Here is a 19,927-nt window from a genome sequence, read left to right as displayed (position 1 = left end):
TAAGCCTCATTTTGCTCATCTATAAATAATGAAAATAACTACCTTACAAGATTGTTGTGAGGATTAAATTAGATAAAGTATGTGAAAATACCTACTGTAATACATGGCACACAGTAGATTTTATTACATGTTGATTTCTTTTCTTCCTGACATACCTGTCATTATCACACTTACCAATGAGACTCCAGTAACACATAGAGTCCTCATTGATCAACACAGAAAATTATATTTAAATATTTTTCAGTATTTTATTGATGAGCAGTGGGTTTGTCAACTTAGGAAACGGATATGTTAAGCAAAAATTTTCTTTTTCTTTCAGAGAAGCTACAGCAATATGTGTTTAATCAATAACTTATCCCAGAGAAAGAAATCCCAAAACCTATTTCAGTAACCCAGTGTAGCATTCAGTATTTACTTCTTCTGGTTATCTTTCTTCCTAGTAATAATGAACTTTGGTTGAGTCCATTCAGTGTGAACATTCTAGGGTAGAAAGATCTTACGTATTATCTCTAATCCTTACAACAGACCTTTAACTTGCGAAACCAAGTTTGAATAATTTGAGTAGAATTACACAGAGAGAAGGTGATGAAGCTGGAGTTAAAATCCAGGTCTGTTCTAGCCAAGTCCAGTCTTCTGGTTTCATATCCTACTACGCCGACTCTTCACATTTCAGTTTCAGCTGGCCACTGCCCTCTGTATAACAATGCTAACCGTCACATAAGAATCTTACAAAGTCAACTCTCAGCCTTCTGCAGTGATCTTAGCTCCTTTCATTCTTTTCCCACTAGACTGATTTCAGGATCTTGAATCATCTAAGTAGCTCATCTTATAACATTTACCTGTTCTCACCTGCCTTTGCTGTGCTGGTACCTGGAATTAGACTAGGGTTTGGGCATGAATAATGCTGACTGGGCAACATTAGAAAGTCCTGTAGCTGCTACAGCACCACAATCCTGTGTGTGCATCTGTGGCAAGCATACTCATTAACTCATGAAACAAAGGCAGGATTTATCCTAAATGTCTGACTTAACTATTGCCAGTAAAGAGGCTATTGCATTCCAGGTACTGGCATTTACATTCACTTTATCAGTTACTAAGAAGATTAGTGAGGTAACAGTGTTTATAGGACATTTTCTATACCTAGCACTGGTGATCAACATGGTATGGGCTACAGAGTAGTGGAGAGCAGAGTCCCATAATCTATTTTAGGATCCAAGACTTCCATAAATAAAAAGATAACTGTAGCTTGGCCACGCACAATAAGTGTTCTATGAGCAGTGCTGACACAAAATGCATTATACCCAATGTGAGCCCACAACGCCATCAGCAGGTAACCTCCATTTCATATTGATGCAGCCCATCAGTGTGGAAAAAGAGGGGCCCTGCAGTCAGAGGAAGTTGATTCTCAGAGCCAGTGCTATCACTTCCTGAGGATTATACTGCCTTATGGGGTTGCTGACAGAATAACATTAAATAATATGTATGAAAACCTTTAACACAATGCCTGACTTACAACATAAATCCCCTGTGCTAAATCTCTTCCTGAAACTCCCCTTGTTGTATATGTCTCTTGCCTCAGTCTCCCACTGGTCTGGGGTCTTCTTAAAGGGAGGGATTATTTCTGGGCAGGTAATTAGAAGACGTGTCCGCTTCCTTTTCTTTTTCTCTCTCGCTCCTTGCTTTTTTTTTTTTTTTTGGCAGACAGGGATAGAAGTGAGAGTGAATGTCTCATTAAAAAGGAAAAAAATAGTATTTTATAGCTCAAGATGAATTTGCAGTTGATTAATGCATGACCAAACCTAAACATAACCACTTCAGCCTTTAACTTTCTCATCTGACTTGAGGCCTGTCAGGCGAGCAAGAGAAAACAATCTGAAGCTTCAGATGTCTGCTGGGAGAGGAAAAGCTTCCCTGCTTGTGTTGCTTTTTCCCTGGCAACAAGCTTCCTTCTTGTCCTCCTATGCTGGGCGGTGCCATTGGCATCCACCTTTTAAAAACTGCACAGGCCATTTAACTAAGTTACAGAGCCCTAACTGGTTAGGCCTAAAGTTGTTAATTTTCCTTTAGGTATAGTGTTCTTTTAAGCGGTATCATCTGACTTTTCACTTAGCAATGATTAGTAACTATTAAGCTTAGTTCATGTGATGGGATGGTTTTATTTTTCCAGGACCAACAGTTCTGGAGTCACAGAGAGTTTTCTATACATTGACTTGGAGAATGCTTGGGTGCTTATCACCTCTCCTCTCATTCCCCCACCTCCCCCAGTCCCCAAACACACACCTTTCCTTCCTTTCTGGATTGGTGGGGTGTTTTCCAGGAGGCAGACAGGAAATTGGTGATTACAGCTAACCCAAAGACTAATTCTGACCCAGGAGGCTTTCACATATGATTCTTTGCCTTATTCATGAATAAATTAATAACCAGCAGTCAACAAAATGTTAACCTCAGAAGGGCAAATGCCTTAATACAGAGCATTACAGTAGGCATAGTAGGGAAAAAAAATGATTCTTCATATTGAGAATTCTGGAGTTAGGAAGAAAATAGAAACCATAATATGTTAATTCCTACCAAACTTTGAGTTCTCGCTATAAACCAGATACTATATTGAGTACTATGCATTTATTATCTCATTAAATTCAATTCTACCAATAATTCTATATTAGATATTAGTATTTCCAATGTATATATGAAAAATATTCCAAAGTTTGGAAAGTCTAAGTAACTTGCCCTGTGTCACACAACTGGTAAGTAGAAGGGCTGGGATGGAAATTCAGGTCTGTTTCCTCCTAAGTCCTTGTTTTTAACGATGATTTGACTGTGGTCTCATCCTTAAGTCAAAGGAGGATTTGAGTTATAAAAGAAGAGGCATCTAGTGCGTGCCTGTAGTCCCAGCTACTCGGGAGGCTGAAATTTAGTCTATGGACGTGCTTTGTTTGTCCCAAACAGTTTTGGCTTATACAAAATTTCTTTTCACTATTTTATTTGTTTGCTATTTTTGAATTTAGGAGCTATGTCATAAAAATCCACATCTCTGACTTCATTTGGAAATAAGATCTGACAACAAAAGACTGGAGCTTTTCAAACATGGCCTGCTCTTTCCTTTACACTCATGTCCCCCTCTTCCCTATTATCTCTGTGGCCCCAAGACCAATGTGAGTGGCCATTTAGCACCAGACTTGCACTGCTGTTTTCCTTACTGTAGCCCTAGGAGGACAGTGAAGTCTTTTGAGTACCCAAGTAACAATCAAAATTTTTCTTACACCATCAAAATTTTTCTTACAATTATCCCATTTATTTACTTGCATTACCTGCTCATATTTGAGATGGTAACTGCATTTTGAAGTTGTACAAAGATAGGTACAAAACTGATCTGTTCTATTTCATTGGATGCACACTTATAGTAGAAGCAGTTCCCTTGTCCTGAGAGCAACAACCATGCTTTGGAATCTGCTTACCACCTGTGATTTATCAGCCTACCTTGGGCTTTGGTGGAGCTCACCTGCCAAAGTAGCTGCTGAAGGCTGACAAGGACCATGGCCACTGCTTCCCTGTCTTACACGAATGGTGACTTTGTCTTTCTGTCTGCCCACCCAGTGCCCAGCATGCAGTTTGCCAAGGATTTGCTCCTAGTGAAGGAGAAGGAGGGTGTCCTGCATGTCCCTATTACTCGGAGCGGAGACCTGAGCTATGAGTCATCAGTGAGGTGCTATACTCAGAGCCATTCCGCTCAGGTCATGGAGGACTTTGAGGAGAGACGAAATGCAGACTCTTCACGGATTACGTTTCTGAAAGGGGACAAAGTAAGTGGATTGCTGGTGGCTGAAAGATGGGATTCTCTTCTTGTCTTTATTTGTCTGTAATGAAGTCATTTATATAAATCCCAAAAATTCTCCGAATTTTCATACTATGGTTGACCCTTGAACAACGCAGGGGGCAAGGGTGCCAACTCCCCACATAGTTGAAAATTTCTGTATAACTTTTGACTCGCACAAAACTTAACTACTAATAACCTACTGTTGACTGAAATCCCTACCAATAAATAAATAGTTGATTATCACATTTTTATGTGTCATATGTATCATATACTACATTCTCACAACAACATAAACTAGACAAAAATGTTATTAAGAAGAGAATATTAGGAAGAGAAAATATATTTACCATTCAATTAGTGGAATAGTGGATCATCATAAAGGTCTTCATCCTCATTGTCTTCGTTCTCATTGTCTTCATATTGAATAAGCTGAAGAGAAGGAGGGAGAGGAGGGTCTGTCTCAGGAGTAGAGAGATGGAAAAAAATCCATATCTAAGTGCACCAACACAATTCAAACCTGTGTCATTCAAGGGTCATCCATAATTGATAATATTTTTAATGATGTCATCTATTCCTTCTTTGGCTCCCACTTACAATCAAATACACATATCATTGGTTGAGCTGAGAAGTTTAGCCAATGTGTAACATATCTGGAACTTAACAGAATCAAATGAGTTCTGCTCTTATTACCACCTCTTAATCTCAAACTATGTTAGAGATGAATATACTCCACTAATGTTACTTTGAGAGCAAGGGACAGCCCTCTACCTGGACCCCTGTCCCAGGGAAACATACATCCCAGTATAGGACCAAATAGGCAGATGTTGAGCAAATTCAAGTCAGCAGAGTATTCTCTTGATAATGTACATGAAATCTCATGCATATGCACCTAGAAACTCACTACTAAAGCCAATGGAAAGCAAAAAAAAGCAGGGGCTGCAATCCTACTCTCTGATAAAACAGACTTTAAACCAGCAAAGATAAAAAAAGACAAAGAAGGGCATTACGTAATGGTAAAGGGATCAATGCAACAACAAGAGCTAACTATCCTAAATATATATGCACCCAATACAGGATCATCCAGATTCATAAAGCAACTTCTTAGAGACCTACAAAGAGATGTAAATGCCAACACAATAATAGTGGGAGACTTTAACACATTGATCTAATTCTGTCAATATTAGATCAATGAGACAGAAAATTAACAAGGATATTCAGTATTCAGAACTTGAACTCAGCTCTGGATGAAGCAGACCTAATAGATATCTACAGAACTTTCCACCCCAAATCAACAGAATATACATTCTTCTCAGCACCACGTTGCACTTATTCTAAAGTTGACCACATAATTGGAAGTAAAACACTCCTCAGCAAATGCAAAAGAACAGAAATCATAACAGTCTCTCAGACCACAGTGAAATCAAACTGGAACACAAGATTAAGAAACTCACTCAAAACCACACAACTACATGGAAACTGAACAACCTGCTCCTGAATGACTACTGGGTAAATAACGAAATTAAGGCAGAAATAAATAAGTTCTTTGAAACCCATGAGAACAAATACAACATAACAGAATTCCTGGAACACAGCTAAAGCCATGTTTAGAGGGAAATTTATAGCACTGAATGCCCACAGGAGAAAGTGGGAAAGATCTAAAATCGACACCCTAACATCACAATTAAAAAGAACTCAAGAAGCAAGAGCAAACAAATTCAAAAGCTAGCAAACAACAAGAAATAACTAGGATCAGAACAGAACAGAACTGAAGGAGATAGAGACATAAAAAACCCTTCAAAAAAAAAAATGAATCCAGGAGCTAGTTTTTTTAAAAAAGATTAACAAAATAGACAGACCATTAGCCAGACTAATAAAGAAGAAAAGAGAGAATAATCAAATAGACACAATAAAAATTGATAAAGGGGATATCACCACTGATCCCACAGAAATACAAACTACCATCAGAGAATACTATAAACACCTCTACACAAATAAACTAGAAAATCTAGAAGAAATGGATAAATGCCTGGACACATACACCCTCTCAAGACTAAACCAGGAAGAAGTTGAATCCCTGAATAGACCAGTAATAAGTTCTGAAATTGAGGCAGTAATTAATAGACTACCAACCAAAAAAAGCCCAGGACCAGACAGATTCACAGCTGAATTCTACTAGAGGTGCACAGAGGAACTGGTACCATTACTTCTGAAACTATTCCAAACAATAGAAAAAGAGGGACACCTTCCTAACTCATTTTATGAGGCCAGCATCATCCTGATACCTAAATGTGGCAGAAACACAGCAAAAAAAATTTCAGGCCAACATCCCTGATGAACATCGATGCAAAAATTCTCAATAAAATACTGGCAAACCGAAACCAGCAGCACATCAAAAAGCTTACCCACGTGATCAAGTTAGCTCCTTCCCTGGGATGCAAGGCTGGTTTGATGTATGCAAATCAATAAACATAATCCATCACATAAACAGAACCAATGACAAAACCCACAGGATTATCTCAGTAGATGCAGAAAAGGCCTTCGACAAAATTCAACAACTTCAGGATAAAAACTCTCAATAAACTAGGTATTGATGGAACATATCTCAAAATAATAAGAGCTATTTATGACAAACCCACAGCCAATATCATATTGAATGGGCAAAAGCTGGAAGCATTCCCTTTGAAAATCTGCACAAGACAAGGATGCACTCTCTCACCACTCCTATTCAACATAGTATTAAATGTTCTGGCCAGGGCAATCAGGCAAGAGAAAGAAATAAACGGTATTCAAATAGGAAGAGAGGAAGTCAAATTGTCTCTTTTTGCAGATGACATGATTGTATATTTAGAAAACCCCATTGTCTCAGCACAAAATCTCCTTAAGCTGATAAGCAACTTCAGTAAAATCTCAGGATACAAAATCAATGTGCAAAAACCACAAACATTCCTTTACAACAATAACAGACAAACAGAGAGGCAAATCATGAGTGAACTCCCATTCACAATTGCTACAAAGAGAATAAAATACCTAAGAATACATCTTACAAGGGACATGAAGGACCTCTTCAAGGAGAGCTACAAACCACTGCTCAAGGAAATAAGAGAGGACACAAACAAATGGAAAAATATTCCATGCTCATGGATAGGAAGAATCAATATCATGAAAATAGCCATACTGCACAAAGTAATTTATAGATTCCTTGCTATCCCCATCAAGCTACCATTGACATTCTTCACAGAATTAGAAAAAACTACTTTAGATTTCATATGGAACCATAAAAGAGCCCATATAGCCAAGACAATCTTAAGCAAAAAGAGCAAAGCTAGAGGCATCACACTACCTGACTTCAAACTATACTACAAGTGTACAGTAACCGAAACAGCATGGTACTGGTACCAAAACAGAGATATAGACCAATGGAACAGAACAGAGGTTTCAGAAATAATGCCACACATCTACAACCATCTGATCTTTGACAAACCTGATGAAAACAAGCAATGGGGAAAGGATTCCCTACTTAATAGTGTTGGGGAAACTGGCTAGCCATATGCAGAAAACTGAAACTGGACCCCTTCCTTACACCTTATACAAAAATTAACTCAAGATGGATTGAAGACTTAAACGTAAGACCTAAAACCATAAAAACCCTAGAAGAAAACCTAGGCAATACCATTCAGGACATAGGCATGGGCAAGGACTTCATGACTAAAACACCAAAAGCAATGGCAACAAAAGCCAAAATTGACAAATGGGATCTAATTGAACTAAAGAGCTTCTACACAGCAAAAGAAACTATCATCAGAGTGAACAGGAAACCTACAGAATGGGAGAAAATTTTTGCAATCTCTCCATCTGACAAAGGGCTAATATCCAGAATCTGCAAGAAACTTAAACAAATTTACAAGGAAAAAACAACCCCATCAAAAAGTAGACAAAGGATATGAACAGATACTTCTCAAAAGAAAACATTTATGTGGCCAACAAATGAAAAAAAAAGCTCATCATCACTGGTCATTAGAGAAATGCAAATCAAAACCACAATGAGATACCATCTCTTGCCAGTTAGAATAGCGATCATTAAAAAGTCAGGAAACAACAGATTCTGGAGAGGATGTGGAGAAACAGGAACGCTTTTACGTTGTTGGTGGGAGTATAAATTAGTTCAACCATTGTGGAAGACAGGGTGGTAATTCCTCAAGGATCTAGAACCAGAAATATGATTTGACCCAGCAATCCCATTATTGGGTATATACCCAAAGAATTATAAATCTAGGCCAGGTGAGGTGGCTCAAGCCTGTAATCCCAGCACTTTGGGAGGCCGAGTCGGGTGGATCACGAGGTCAGGAGATCGAGACCATCCTGGCTAACACGGTGAAACCCCGTCTCTACTAAAAACTACAAAAAACTAGCCGGGCGACGTGGCGGCGCCTGTAGTCCCAGCTACCCGGGAGGCTGAGACAGGAGAATGGCGTGAACCCGGGAGGCGGAGCTTGCAGTGAGCTGAGATCCGGCCACAGCACTCCAGCCTGGGTGACAGAGCGAGACTCCGTCTCAAAAAAAAAAAAAAAAGAATTATAAATCTTTCTACTATAAAGACACATGCACACGTATGTTTATTGCAGCACTGTTAACAATAGCAAAGACTGTAAACCAACCCAAATGCCCATCAATGATAGACTGGATAAAGAAACTGTGCCATACATACACCATGGAGTGCTATGCAGCTATAACAAAGAAAAAGATGAGTTCATGCCCTTTCCAGGGACACGGATGAAGCTGGAAACCATCATTCTCAGCAAACTAACACAGGAACAGAAAACCAAACACCTGCATATTCTGACTCATAAGTGGGAGTTAAACAATGGGAACACATGGACCCAGGGAGGGGAACATCACACACCAGGGCCTGTCTGGGTGGTGGGGAGTTAGGGGAGGGATAGCATTAGGAGGAATACCTAATTTAGATGATGGGTTGATGGGTGCAGCAAACCACCATGGCGCATGTATACCTATGTAACAAACCTGCATGTTCTACACATGTATCCCAGAACTTAAAGTATAATAACAACAACAACAACAAAAAAAAAACTCACTAGCAAACATGGCTGCACCAGAATTAAAGCTTACAACCTCAGTGTATGTCAAAACTGTGTATTGAATCAGAATCACATTTTCCCCATTTTAAAATCTTAGTTTCAGATGATTGAGTCAATTGTATCCCTTGGTTCAAGGCACATATCCTCATTGGTCAATACTAAGCCCTTCTCTTACTTTTGTTTTTTTTTTATTCATTTTATTTTACCTCCACTCTCCAGCCACATTCTTTTCCCTGCTCATCAATCTACTGTGTTTAATATGTATCTGTTAACCTGTATTTCTTCTTAAGAAATGCTTATTGTTTTATGTATACAGTTTTAATTTCTAAAATTGCTATTGTCCTCTTTTTTCATCTTTTACTGTTTCTACTCAGCGATATTTTGAGATCTGTCTATGTTGTTTAGGTGTACATGTAATCGGTTGCTTCTAACTGTTGCATGATATTTTATGGTATATGTTTTAGTCCATTTGCATTGCTATAAAGGAATACCTGAGGCTGGGTAGTTCATAAAGAAAAGGGGTTTATTTGGCTCACAGTTCTGCAGGCTATACAAGAAACATGGTGCCAGCGTCTACTTCTGGTGAGGGCTTCAGGAAGCTACCACTCATGGCAGAAGAGGAAGGGGAGCAGGCATCATCACATGGCGAGAGAGGAGAAAAGAGAGAGGGTAGGGAAGGGTCAGACTCTTATTAACTACCATATCTCATGGGAATTAAGAGAATTCACTCAACCCTGTGAGAATGGCACCAAGCCATTCATAAGAGAACTGTCTCTATCACCCAAACATCTTGCACCAGGCCCCACTTCCAATAATTGGGGATCAAATTTCAATAGGAGATATGGAAGGGACAAATATTTATCAGCATGTGTCTGTTATATTTTACCCATACACTCTTAGCAAAAGACAGTGAGGAATCTCAGTGATCACACCCACCAGCTTCCTGACACCTGTCATCACAAATAGTGCTTCAGTGCACATCCTCATACGTGTCCACTTACAGACTTGAATGAGAATTTTCTTGGATATATAATCAGGAGCAAAATTATAAACTACAGGACATGCATATACTTAATTTGAAAACCTTGTGTTGGAATACTTTCCAGAATGTCACTAGAAGTGCATGAGGGTTGTTATAACCCTATATTCTCTTCAAAATGTAGCTTTACTTATCTGGAATTTTTGCTAATTTAATATGCATAACATTATATCTCATTTTAATTTGTAATTCTCTAAGTACTAACCCTTATATGCTTGTTAGCTTATTGGGTTTCCAATAAGCCTATAAGCTTATTTTTATCCTTTGTTTCTTATTTTATTGTATTATCTTTTACTCACTGATTTGTAGTACTTTCTTATATTTCCCAAATATTAATTCCTTGCCAGTTTTAGACATTTGAGGTATTAATAACACCTTTTATTTTTCTCTCACTTATTTATTACGTTTGACTATGGTGTTCTTAGTTGATCAGAAGTCTTCAATTTTGAAATAATCAAATGTATCCAGTTTTTGCCTCATGATTAGTCCTTTTGAAGTTTAGCATAAAACATACCCATCACAGATCACCCTAGATTCTTCCTCTGTTCATCATTACTACAAAAATAAAAGTGATAGCTTCCTTCTTTGGAGCACTCATGACATTTACACATTTACGACTCATAAAAACCTGTCTTAGTTATATATTTTATGGGAATTTTACTGGTGACAGGTTGAAATGTGTTTAAAACACATGAATATACTATAGATACCATCTTCAGATTTGAGTCTACATGTCTGTATTTGTTTTCAGTTCAAAAGAGAATCCTCTGCTTATCCAAGAAGTAGTTTTTAATTTAATAAAATTATAAAGAAAATACAGTCTAGTAATCTGTGTAACCCACACAACAATCTATCATTATTCTTAAGCACATTTCAGAAGCTTTATTATTATTATTATTATTATTACTATTTTGCTTGCTAAGCATATGCTTTGAAACTCGTCATTCACTAACTTTTTTTTTAAGATCTAAAGAGTCACTGTTAACTTCATGCTTTCTATAAGGAACTCTTATACAAAAGATGTGGTAGACAAAAAGAAAACATTCTTCAGGGACTGAAAATCAGGTTAGCAAGTCACATATAAATGTTCACAGGGATATTCTCTCACCATTTAGTGTGACTTAGGAAATGTGAGAGTGAAACTTCTCTCTACTCATATATCCTTTGCAACATGTTAGAATAGTGAATTTAAAATGATCCAACTGAAAATATCCTCCTTCGCATCACATGACTCTACCATCGAGGCTGCTGTGTTATCTGAAATGTTGTGACCATATTTTACATTTTCTCAAAAATACAATCCTCAGTAGGGAATATTCTGTTGAGAAACACTTGTTTTTTTTCCATCAAACAGGGATTTGGATTGTGGTCTCAGACTTTCTGTACTCAGCAGTTTTCAGATGAGATATTATTTGGCAGCAGATTTGAAAATTCTTTAGCATTTAAAGGTATCTTTAGCCTAACACAAAGCCTTTCTGATTTCCTTATAAGGCTTCAATTTTTACAAAGGAAAAGAAGTGTTACTTAGCTCTCCAGAAAGTTTAATCAGTATGTTAAACCCCCGTCATCAGAAATCTACCTATTTCAATATGTGAAAATGTATTAAGCAGCCCAGAAGAAATGTGGGAAAGCACACAGATGTTCTACATATGCTTTTTAGTGGGTTGTTTTGTTGATCTTGTTTTTCATAATTCATCGCCAGTAATTAAAAATGACTTGGCATGTTCTAATACAAGTCTACACATATAGGTAGGTCCCTCTGAAGCATGAACTGTTAAATTTGAACATTTTGTTTTATGAATGAAACTGGATCCTTTTGAAATTGTGTTGACTTTTTGATGCAATAAAGAAGAAAAATAATTTTCTGGGAAAACCAAGCAAGTCACTGATATCTTGCCGCAAATTTTAATCTGTCTTGTCCCATTGGCTCTAGGTGAAGAACTGTACGGTCTATATCCACGATGACTCCATGTTTGAGCCAGAGGAACAGTTCAGGATCTACCTCGGGCTTCCTCTTGGAAACCACTGGAGTGGAGCTAGAATTGGAAAGAATAACATGGCCACCATCACCATATCAAATGATGAAGATGGTAACAGAAGAAATTATCTTTAGTTACTCTTAGGTTGAGGGAACATAAACTGACGTTTAACTAATTATTAGTGTTTTGAAAAATAAAAGTGCTTTAAGAATGCCTACTGATAACATTCTCTGAATATTTATATAAAATGTTGATAGCAAATGATCTCCCTCTACAGAGGTCCAAAAAAATTCATAGGTATTTTTAATATCATTATTCCCTACCACAGTGCTAGGAGATACAGAATGATTGTGGTTAAAAGCTGAGACAGAAATGCTAAGACAGAAAATAAAAACCATTTAAGTCACTGCAGTTCAGGAGCAGGACTGGAAATACAGTTGGAAACAGTAGAATCCAATGAACTGATTTAAAACACTACCACCTTCCTGGAAAAGTCTAATTTTTCAGTTTTCTTCTCTCTAATTGATTTGGCCTACTAACCTAAAAAAATCCTTAAGCTCTATAGTCAAGTGTTAGCCAAGAATGACCCAGTCACCAAGGAAGACAAAACCTGTTTCAAACTGGGACATAATTGTTTCACTAAGAAAGATATTGTAATGAGTGAATGGATAATCGTATTACAAATAGTGGTGGCTGTTTTTATTGAATACTGCATACCAAGAACTATGCTAAGCATATTTTATTATCTTATTTAAGAGTGGCAGGAATTTCTTGAGGTGGGCACTATTATTTCCATATTTTGAATAAAGAAACTGAACCTCAGCAAAGCTGTATAATTTGCACTCTTAGTTACACAGCTGCAAACAGCAAACCTGGGTGTGAACTTCATTCTGTCTGATTCTAGAATCTATACTCTTAAGTATCACTAACTACCCTAAGAGTCTCAGTGACTCTTAGGGTTCCTAGTTAAAAATCAGTAACTAACTTGGACATTGGATAAAATAAGAAACTCTAGTCTTGAAGTTGAATTAGTCCTTGACTCCAGGAGACTCAAGTTCAGATCCCAAAGTGAACCTCTCCCACGTACACAGAAAACCCATCATTGAGGCTCAGGGAAATAAGATTTATACTCTGCTGCAACTAACACAAGAACAGACAACCAAACACTGCATGTTCTCTCTCGTAAGTGGGAGATGAACAATGAGAACACATGGACACAGGGAGGGGGATGGGGAGCTAGGGGAGGGATTGCATTAGGAGAAATACTTAATGTAGGTGACAGGTTGATGGCACGTGTGGCTTGTAACAAACCTGCATGTTCTGCACATCCCATGTTCTGCACATTTATCCCAGAACTTAAAGTATAATTTTAAAAAAGGCCAGGTGCAGTGGCTCACGCCTGTAATCCCAGCACTTTGGGAGGCCAAGGCAGGTGGATCACCTGAGGTCGGGAGTTCAAGACCAGTCTGACCAGCATGGAGAAACCCTGTCTCTACTAAAAATACAGAATTAGCCAGGCGTGGTGGCATGCACCTGTAATCCCAGCTACTCAGGAGGCTGAGGCAGGAGAATCGCTCAAACCCGGGAGGCGGAAGTTGCGGTGAGCCGAGATCAGGCCATTGCACTCCAGCGTGGGCAACAAGAAGGAAACTCCTGTCTCAAAGAAAAAAGAAGATTTGGCCCGGCGCGGTGGCTCAAGCCTGTAATCCCAGCACTTTGGGAGGCCGAGGCGGGTGGATCACGAGGTCAGGAGATCGAGACCATCCTGGCTAACACGGTGAAACCCCGTCTCTACTAAAAAAATACAAAAAACTAGCCGGGCGAGGTGGCGGGCGCCTGTAGTCCCAGCTACTCGGGAGGCTGAGGCAGGAGAATGGCGTGAACCCGGGAGGCGGAGCTTGCAGTGAGCTGAGATCCAGCCACTGCACTCTAGCCCGGGCGACAGAGCGAGACTCCGTCTCAAAAAAAAAAAAAAAAAAGAAAAAAGAAGATTTATGCTGTGCTGTAGTGATCCTCCTAGGTTTCAAAGAGCATTCTTTTTTTTTTTTTTTTTTTCTTTTTTTGAGACGGAGTCTCGGTCTGCCGCCCTGGCTGGAGTGCAGTGGCCGGATCTCAGCTCACTGCAAGCTCTGCCTCCCGGGTTCACGCCATTCTCCTGCCTCAGCCTCCCGAGTAGCTGGGACTACAGGCGCCCGCCACCTCGCCCGGCTAGTTTTTTGTATTTTTTTAGTAGAGACGGGGTTTCACCGTGTTAGCCAGGATGGTCTCGATCTCCTGACCTCGTGATCCACCCGCCTCGGCCTCCCAAAGTGCTGGGATTACAGGCTTGAGCCACCGCGCCCGGCCAAGAGCATTCTTATTAAAAACTATAAAACCTCAAATGAGGCTTATCTTCTACAGTAAGAAAGATTTGACTTTCCGAGAGGGAAAGAAAGGAAAATAAATACAAAAAGTAGAACTTTCTAGCCAGGTGCGGTGGCTCACACCTGTAATCCCAGCACTTTGGGAGGCCGAGACGGGCGGATCACGAGGTCAGGAATCGAGACCATCTTGGCTAACACAGTGAAACCCCATCTCTACAAAAAATACAAAAAACTAGCCGGGTGTGGTGGCGGGCGCCTGTAGTCCCAGCTACTCGGGAGGCTGACGCAGGAGAATGGCGTGAACCCGGGAGGCGGAGCTTGCAATGAGCTGAGATCTGGCCACTGCACTCCAGCCTGGGCGACAGAGTGAGACTCTGTCTCAAACAAAAGAAAGTAGAAATTTCTACCATATTCTATGATATACTCAAAATGGTATAAAAGTTATTACTCTCAATTTTTCCATCTTTTAATCACTCTCTACCACCACCCCACCCTTCCCCATGAGATATAATAGAAAAGAAGGCATGATTTGAATTTTTTGGTAAAAATCAATGTATTATCTTATTTATTTATTTATTTTTTTGATATGGAGTTTTGCTTTGCCGCCCAGGCTGGAGTGCAGTGGGGCAATTATGGCTCACTGTAGCCTCAACAACCAGGGCTCAAATGATTCTCCCACCTCAACGTCCTGAGTAGCTGCGACCACAGGCATGTGCCACCATGCCTGGCTAATTTTTTAATTTTTCTGTAGAGATGAGGTCTCACTATGTTGCCCAGGTTGAATATATTATTAATCATTTCCTAGCAACAAGATTCCATTAGGAAATCTTGTGTTCCGGAATTATCCTTGTAGCCAGTCACTGAAAGCACCCATACTTACCTATATAGCTTGTGGGAAATTAGGAAAAGCTGAGGATGGGGAGGTGAGAGCACTAAGAGGAGGGGGTCCAAAGGACCAGACGTGAGGGGTGGACTTGGTAAATTTAAGTAGCATGTAAATGAGATAAATTACAAACCTTTGAAATTCATATCTCATGAATGAAAAGTTGATTTATGTGATAGGTATTTATCTAGGGCCTACTATGTCTCAGTCCCTTGATAAACTGTTCAAATTTTAAAACATTCTGTGAGCTGTAGTGCCGAGACGGAAACTTGGACATCATGAATTTCAAAGTCTCTACAAATAATTCTACCCATTATATTGTTTTCAATAAGGAACATGTGAGACATAACTCCTGCAGAATCACAAATAAGTATCTTTTTCCAAAGCATTGTTTAGCAGTAAATACTGATTGAGTTTTATGACTGCAAGCCATTTTGCCTTCATATTGTTAACTAATGTGAACAATTTCCTCTTGTCATTATAAGGTGTTTTCCTGGAAGTCTGAATCCTTTGTGCTATTCTAACTGGCTCTTGTTTTCCTAATCACGTTTCCTTAGCCCCCACCATTGAGTTTGAAGAGGCTGCATACCAAATCCGGGAACCCGCAGGCCCAGATGCCATTGCAATTCTGAACATCAAGGTGATCCGCAGAGGGGATCAGAACAGGACCTCCAAGGTTCGCTGCAGCACGCGGGATGGCTCTGCCCAGTCTGGTGTGGATTATTACCCAAAGAGCCGAGTCTTGAAGTTCAGTCCTGGTAATTGAATGCCAACCTCAACCTCTGGGTTTTACTTAATAGAGGGGCAAAAATCTTGTATTTGAAGAAAGGAATAAACAGATAAATGAAAAAGGAAAATAGTAGTTCCAATAGCATAAAGCATTTTTAAGCACACATTTGAGATTGCAGGTGAAATTTCTAATTTGTAAAAATGACATGGGGGAAAAAGAAATAGGTCTCTTACTTTAGACCACACTGGGCATTTTGGTTCATTTAAAAGGATTTTTTGTTAGCCTAAGATTTGGTTGAATGATAGGACCACTTGGTTAAAAAAAATACACACCTAACTGGCACCGTTCAACAAGTATTGCTGCAAAGTGCTGTGCTGGGTCAATCAGGGATTACTACATCTGAAAGGCACAATCCTTGCGTTCAAGTGGTTTTATATTTGCTAGGAAACAGGACACCCAGTTTCGGACTTCCCAAAACAAAATTTATAGGGAGATGAGTTTGGGAAAAGAGAGAGATGGAGTTCAGGTCATAGATCACAGCTTAAAGGTCTGTGACCTTCCACTCTCCCCCTTCCAGGGGACGTTTAAGTATTAATCTGATGAGGAGAATGAGACAGGAAAAGGGTTGAACTGTATGCTAGGTTTTTTCATAGAACTTTCTGAAACCTAACTGGTATAGTTCCTGAAACCATTTGCAATATAGCCAGAGGAGGGCAACGGTGCTATGAGAACTTTTCAGAGCTGTCTTGGCAAGTAGAGGGAGAAAATGATGCCCTCAGAAATGATGGGGGTTGAAGGGGGAGGGTCTCTATTTTCTCTCTCTACACCAGAGCTTTAAAGGGCTTCTGGCTCCATCCCATCTGTGTCTGATTGATGTTTGCTGGAAAGCGAGATGCCCTCCTTCCATATCTCCACACGGACCAGTCTTTCACTTTTCTGCATGAAGATCTGGGGAAAGGATAGGTCTAGAGGGAGCTTAGCCCGGATGTCTGTAGACTATGAAAGGGGCTTTAACTTCACTGAGGTATTTGCACCTTCAGAAGCTCACCTTACAAAAAAAGAAGTGGGTCTTTTTATATATATATACTTTAAGTTCTAGGGTACATGTGCACAACATGCAGATTTGTTACATAGGTATACGTGTAGCATGTTGGTTTGCTGCACCCATCAACTCGTCATTTACATTAGGCTATCCCTCCCCCAACCTCCCACCCCCCTACAGGTCCTGTTGTGTGGTATTCTCTGCCCTGTGTCCAAGTGTTCTCATTGTTCAATTCCCACCTATGAGTGAGGACATGCAATGTTTGGTTTTGTGCCCTTGTGATAGTTTGCTGAGAATGATGGTTTCCAGCTTCATCCATGTCCCTGCAAAGGACACAAGCTCATCATTTTTTATGGCTGCATAGTATTCCATGGTGTATATGTGCCACATTTTATTAATCCAGTCTATTATTGATGGCCATTTGGGTTGGTTCCAAGTCTTTGCTATTGTGAATAGTGCCACAATAAACATATGTGTGCATGTGTCTTTATAGTAGCATGATTTATAATACTTTGGGTATATACCCAGTAATGAGATCACTGGGTCAAATGGTATTTCTGGTTCTAGATCCTTGAGAAATTGCCACACTGTCTTCCACAATGGTTGAACTTTTTACATTCCCACCAACAGTGTAAAAGCATTCCTATTTCTCCACATCCTTTCCAGAATCTGTTGTTCCCTGACTTTTTAATGATCGCTATTCTAACTGGTGTGAGATGGTATCTCATTGTGGTTTTGATTTGCATTTCTCTGATGGCCAGTGATGATGAGCATTTTTTCATGTGTCTGTTGGCCACATAAGTGTCTTCTTTTGAGAAGTGTCTGTTTAAATCCTTTGCCCAGTTTTTGATGGGATTGTTTATTTTCTTCTTATAAATTTAAGTTCTTTGTGTATTCTGGATATTAGCCCCTTGTCAGATGGATAGATTGCAAAAATTTTCTCCTATTTTGTAGGTAGCCTGTTCACTCTGATGGTAGTTTCTTTTGCTGTGCAGAAGCTCTTTAGTTTAATTAGATCCCATTTGTCTATTTTGGCTTTTGTTGCCATTGCTTTTAGTGTTTTAGTCATGAAGTCCTTGCCCATGCCTATGTCCTGAATGGTATTGCCTAGGTTTTCTTCTAGGGTTTTTATGATTTTAGTTCTAACATTTAAGTCTTTAATCCATTTTGAATTAGTTTTTGTAAAAGGTGTAAGGAAGGGATTCAGTGTCAGCTTTGTACATATGGCTAGCCAGTTTTCCCAACACCATTTATTAAGTAGGGAATCCTTTCCCCATTGCTTGTTTTTGTCAGGTTTGTCATAGATCAGATGGTTGTGTGTGCTGTTATTTCTGAGGCCTCTGTTCTGTTCTACTGGTCTATATATCTGTTTTGGTACCAGTACCATGCTATTTTGGTTACTGCAGCCTTGTAGTATAGTTTGAAGTCACGTAGTGTGATGCCTCCAGCATTGTTTTTTTTGCTTAGGATTGTCTTGTCAATAAGGGCTCTTTTTTGGTTCCATATGAACTTTAAAGCAGTTTCTTCCAATACTGTGAAGAAAGTCATTGGTAGCTTGATGGGGATGGCATTGAATCTATAAATTACCTTGGGCAGTATGGCCATTTTCACAATATTGATTCTTCCTCTCTATGAGCATGGAATGTTCTTCCATTTGTTTGTGTCCTCCTTTATTTTGTTGAGCAGGGGTTTGTAGTTCTCCTTGAAGAGGTACTTCATGGCCCTTGTAAGTTGGATTCCTAGGTATTTTATTCTCTTTGTAGCAATTGTGAATGGGAGTTCACTCATGATTTGCCTCTCTGTTTGTCTGTTATTGGTGTATAGGAATGCTTGTGATTTTTGCACATTGATTTTGTATCCTGAGATTTTGCAGAAGTTGCGTATCAGCTTAAGGAGATTTTGTGCTGAGATGATGCAGTTTTCTAAATATACAATCATGTCATCTGCAAACAGGGACAATTTGATTTCCTCTTTTCCTAATTGAATACCCATTATTTCTTTCTCCTGCCTGATTGCCCTGGCCAGAACATTTAATACTGTGTTGAATAGGAGTGGTGAGAGAAGGCATCCTTGTCTTGTGCCGGTTTTCAAAAGGAATGCTTCCAGTTTTTGCCCATTCAATATGACATTGGCTATGGGTTTGTCATAAATAGCTCTTATTATTTTGAGATACGTACCATCAATACCTAGTTTATTGAGAGTTTTTGACATGAAGAGATGTTGAATTTTATTGAAGGCCTTTTCTGCATCTATTGAGATAATCATGTGGTTTTTGTCATTGGTTCTGTTTATGTGATGGATTACCTTTATTGATTTGTGTATGTTGAACCAGCCTTGCATCCCTGGGATGGAGCCAACTTGATCGTGGTGGATAAGCTTTTCGATGTGCGCTGGATTTGGTTTGCCAGTATTTTATTGAGGATTTTCGCATCCATTTTCATCGGGGATATTGGTCTAAAAATCTCTTTTGTTGTTGTGTCTCTGCCAGGCTTTGGCATCAGGATGATGCTGGCCTCATAAAATGAGTTAGGGAGGATTCCCTCTTTTTCTGTTGTTTGGAATATTTCAGAAGGACTGGTACCAGCTCCTCTTTGTACCTCTGGTAGAATTCAGATGCAAATCCATCTGGTCCTGGACTTTTTTTGGTTGGTAGCCTATTAATTATTGCCTCGATTTCAGAGCCAGTTATTGGTCTATTCAGAGATTCAGCTTCTTCCTGGTTTAGTCTTTGGAGGGTGTATGTGTCCAGGAATTTATCCATTTCTTCTAGATTTTCTAGTTTATTTGCATAGAGGTGTTTATAGTATTCTCTGATGGTAGTTTGTATTTCTGTGAGATCGGTGATTGGTGGTGATATACCCTTTATCATTTTTATTGCATCTATTTGATCCTTCTCTCTTTTCTTCTTGCTAGTGGTCTATCCATTTTGTTGATCTTTTCAGAAAACCAACTTCTGGGTTCCTTGATTTGTTTGAAGGATT

The 19,927-nt window shown here is 39.3% G+C and overlaps 1 protein-coding gene across 1 annotated transcript in view; it reads left to right on the top strand.

Annotated features, from left to right (window-relative positions):
* FRAS1 (Fraser extracellular matrix complex subunit 1) overlaps nt 1–19,927 on the top strand; it is a 470,770-nt gene that overhangs the window by 407,542 nt on the left and 43,301 nt on the right. The window contains 3 exon segments of the mRNA XM_010384575.2: nt 3,595–3,800; nt 11,883–12,039; nt 15,732–15,932. Coding sequence (XP_010382877.2) covers nt 3,595–3,800; nt 11,883–12,039; nt 15,732–15,932 — 564 coding nt within the window.

This window comes from Rhinopithecus roxellana, chromosome 2, assembly GCF_007565055.1.
Source record: "Rhinopithecus roxellana isolate Shanxi Qingling chromosome 2, ASM756505v1, whole genome shotgun sequence".
NCBI lineage: Eukaryota > Metazoa > Chordata > Mammalia > Primates > Cercopithecidae > Rhinopithecus > Rhinopithecus roxellana.
This window is presented reverse-complemented; position numbering and strand designations above follow the sequence as displayed.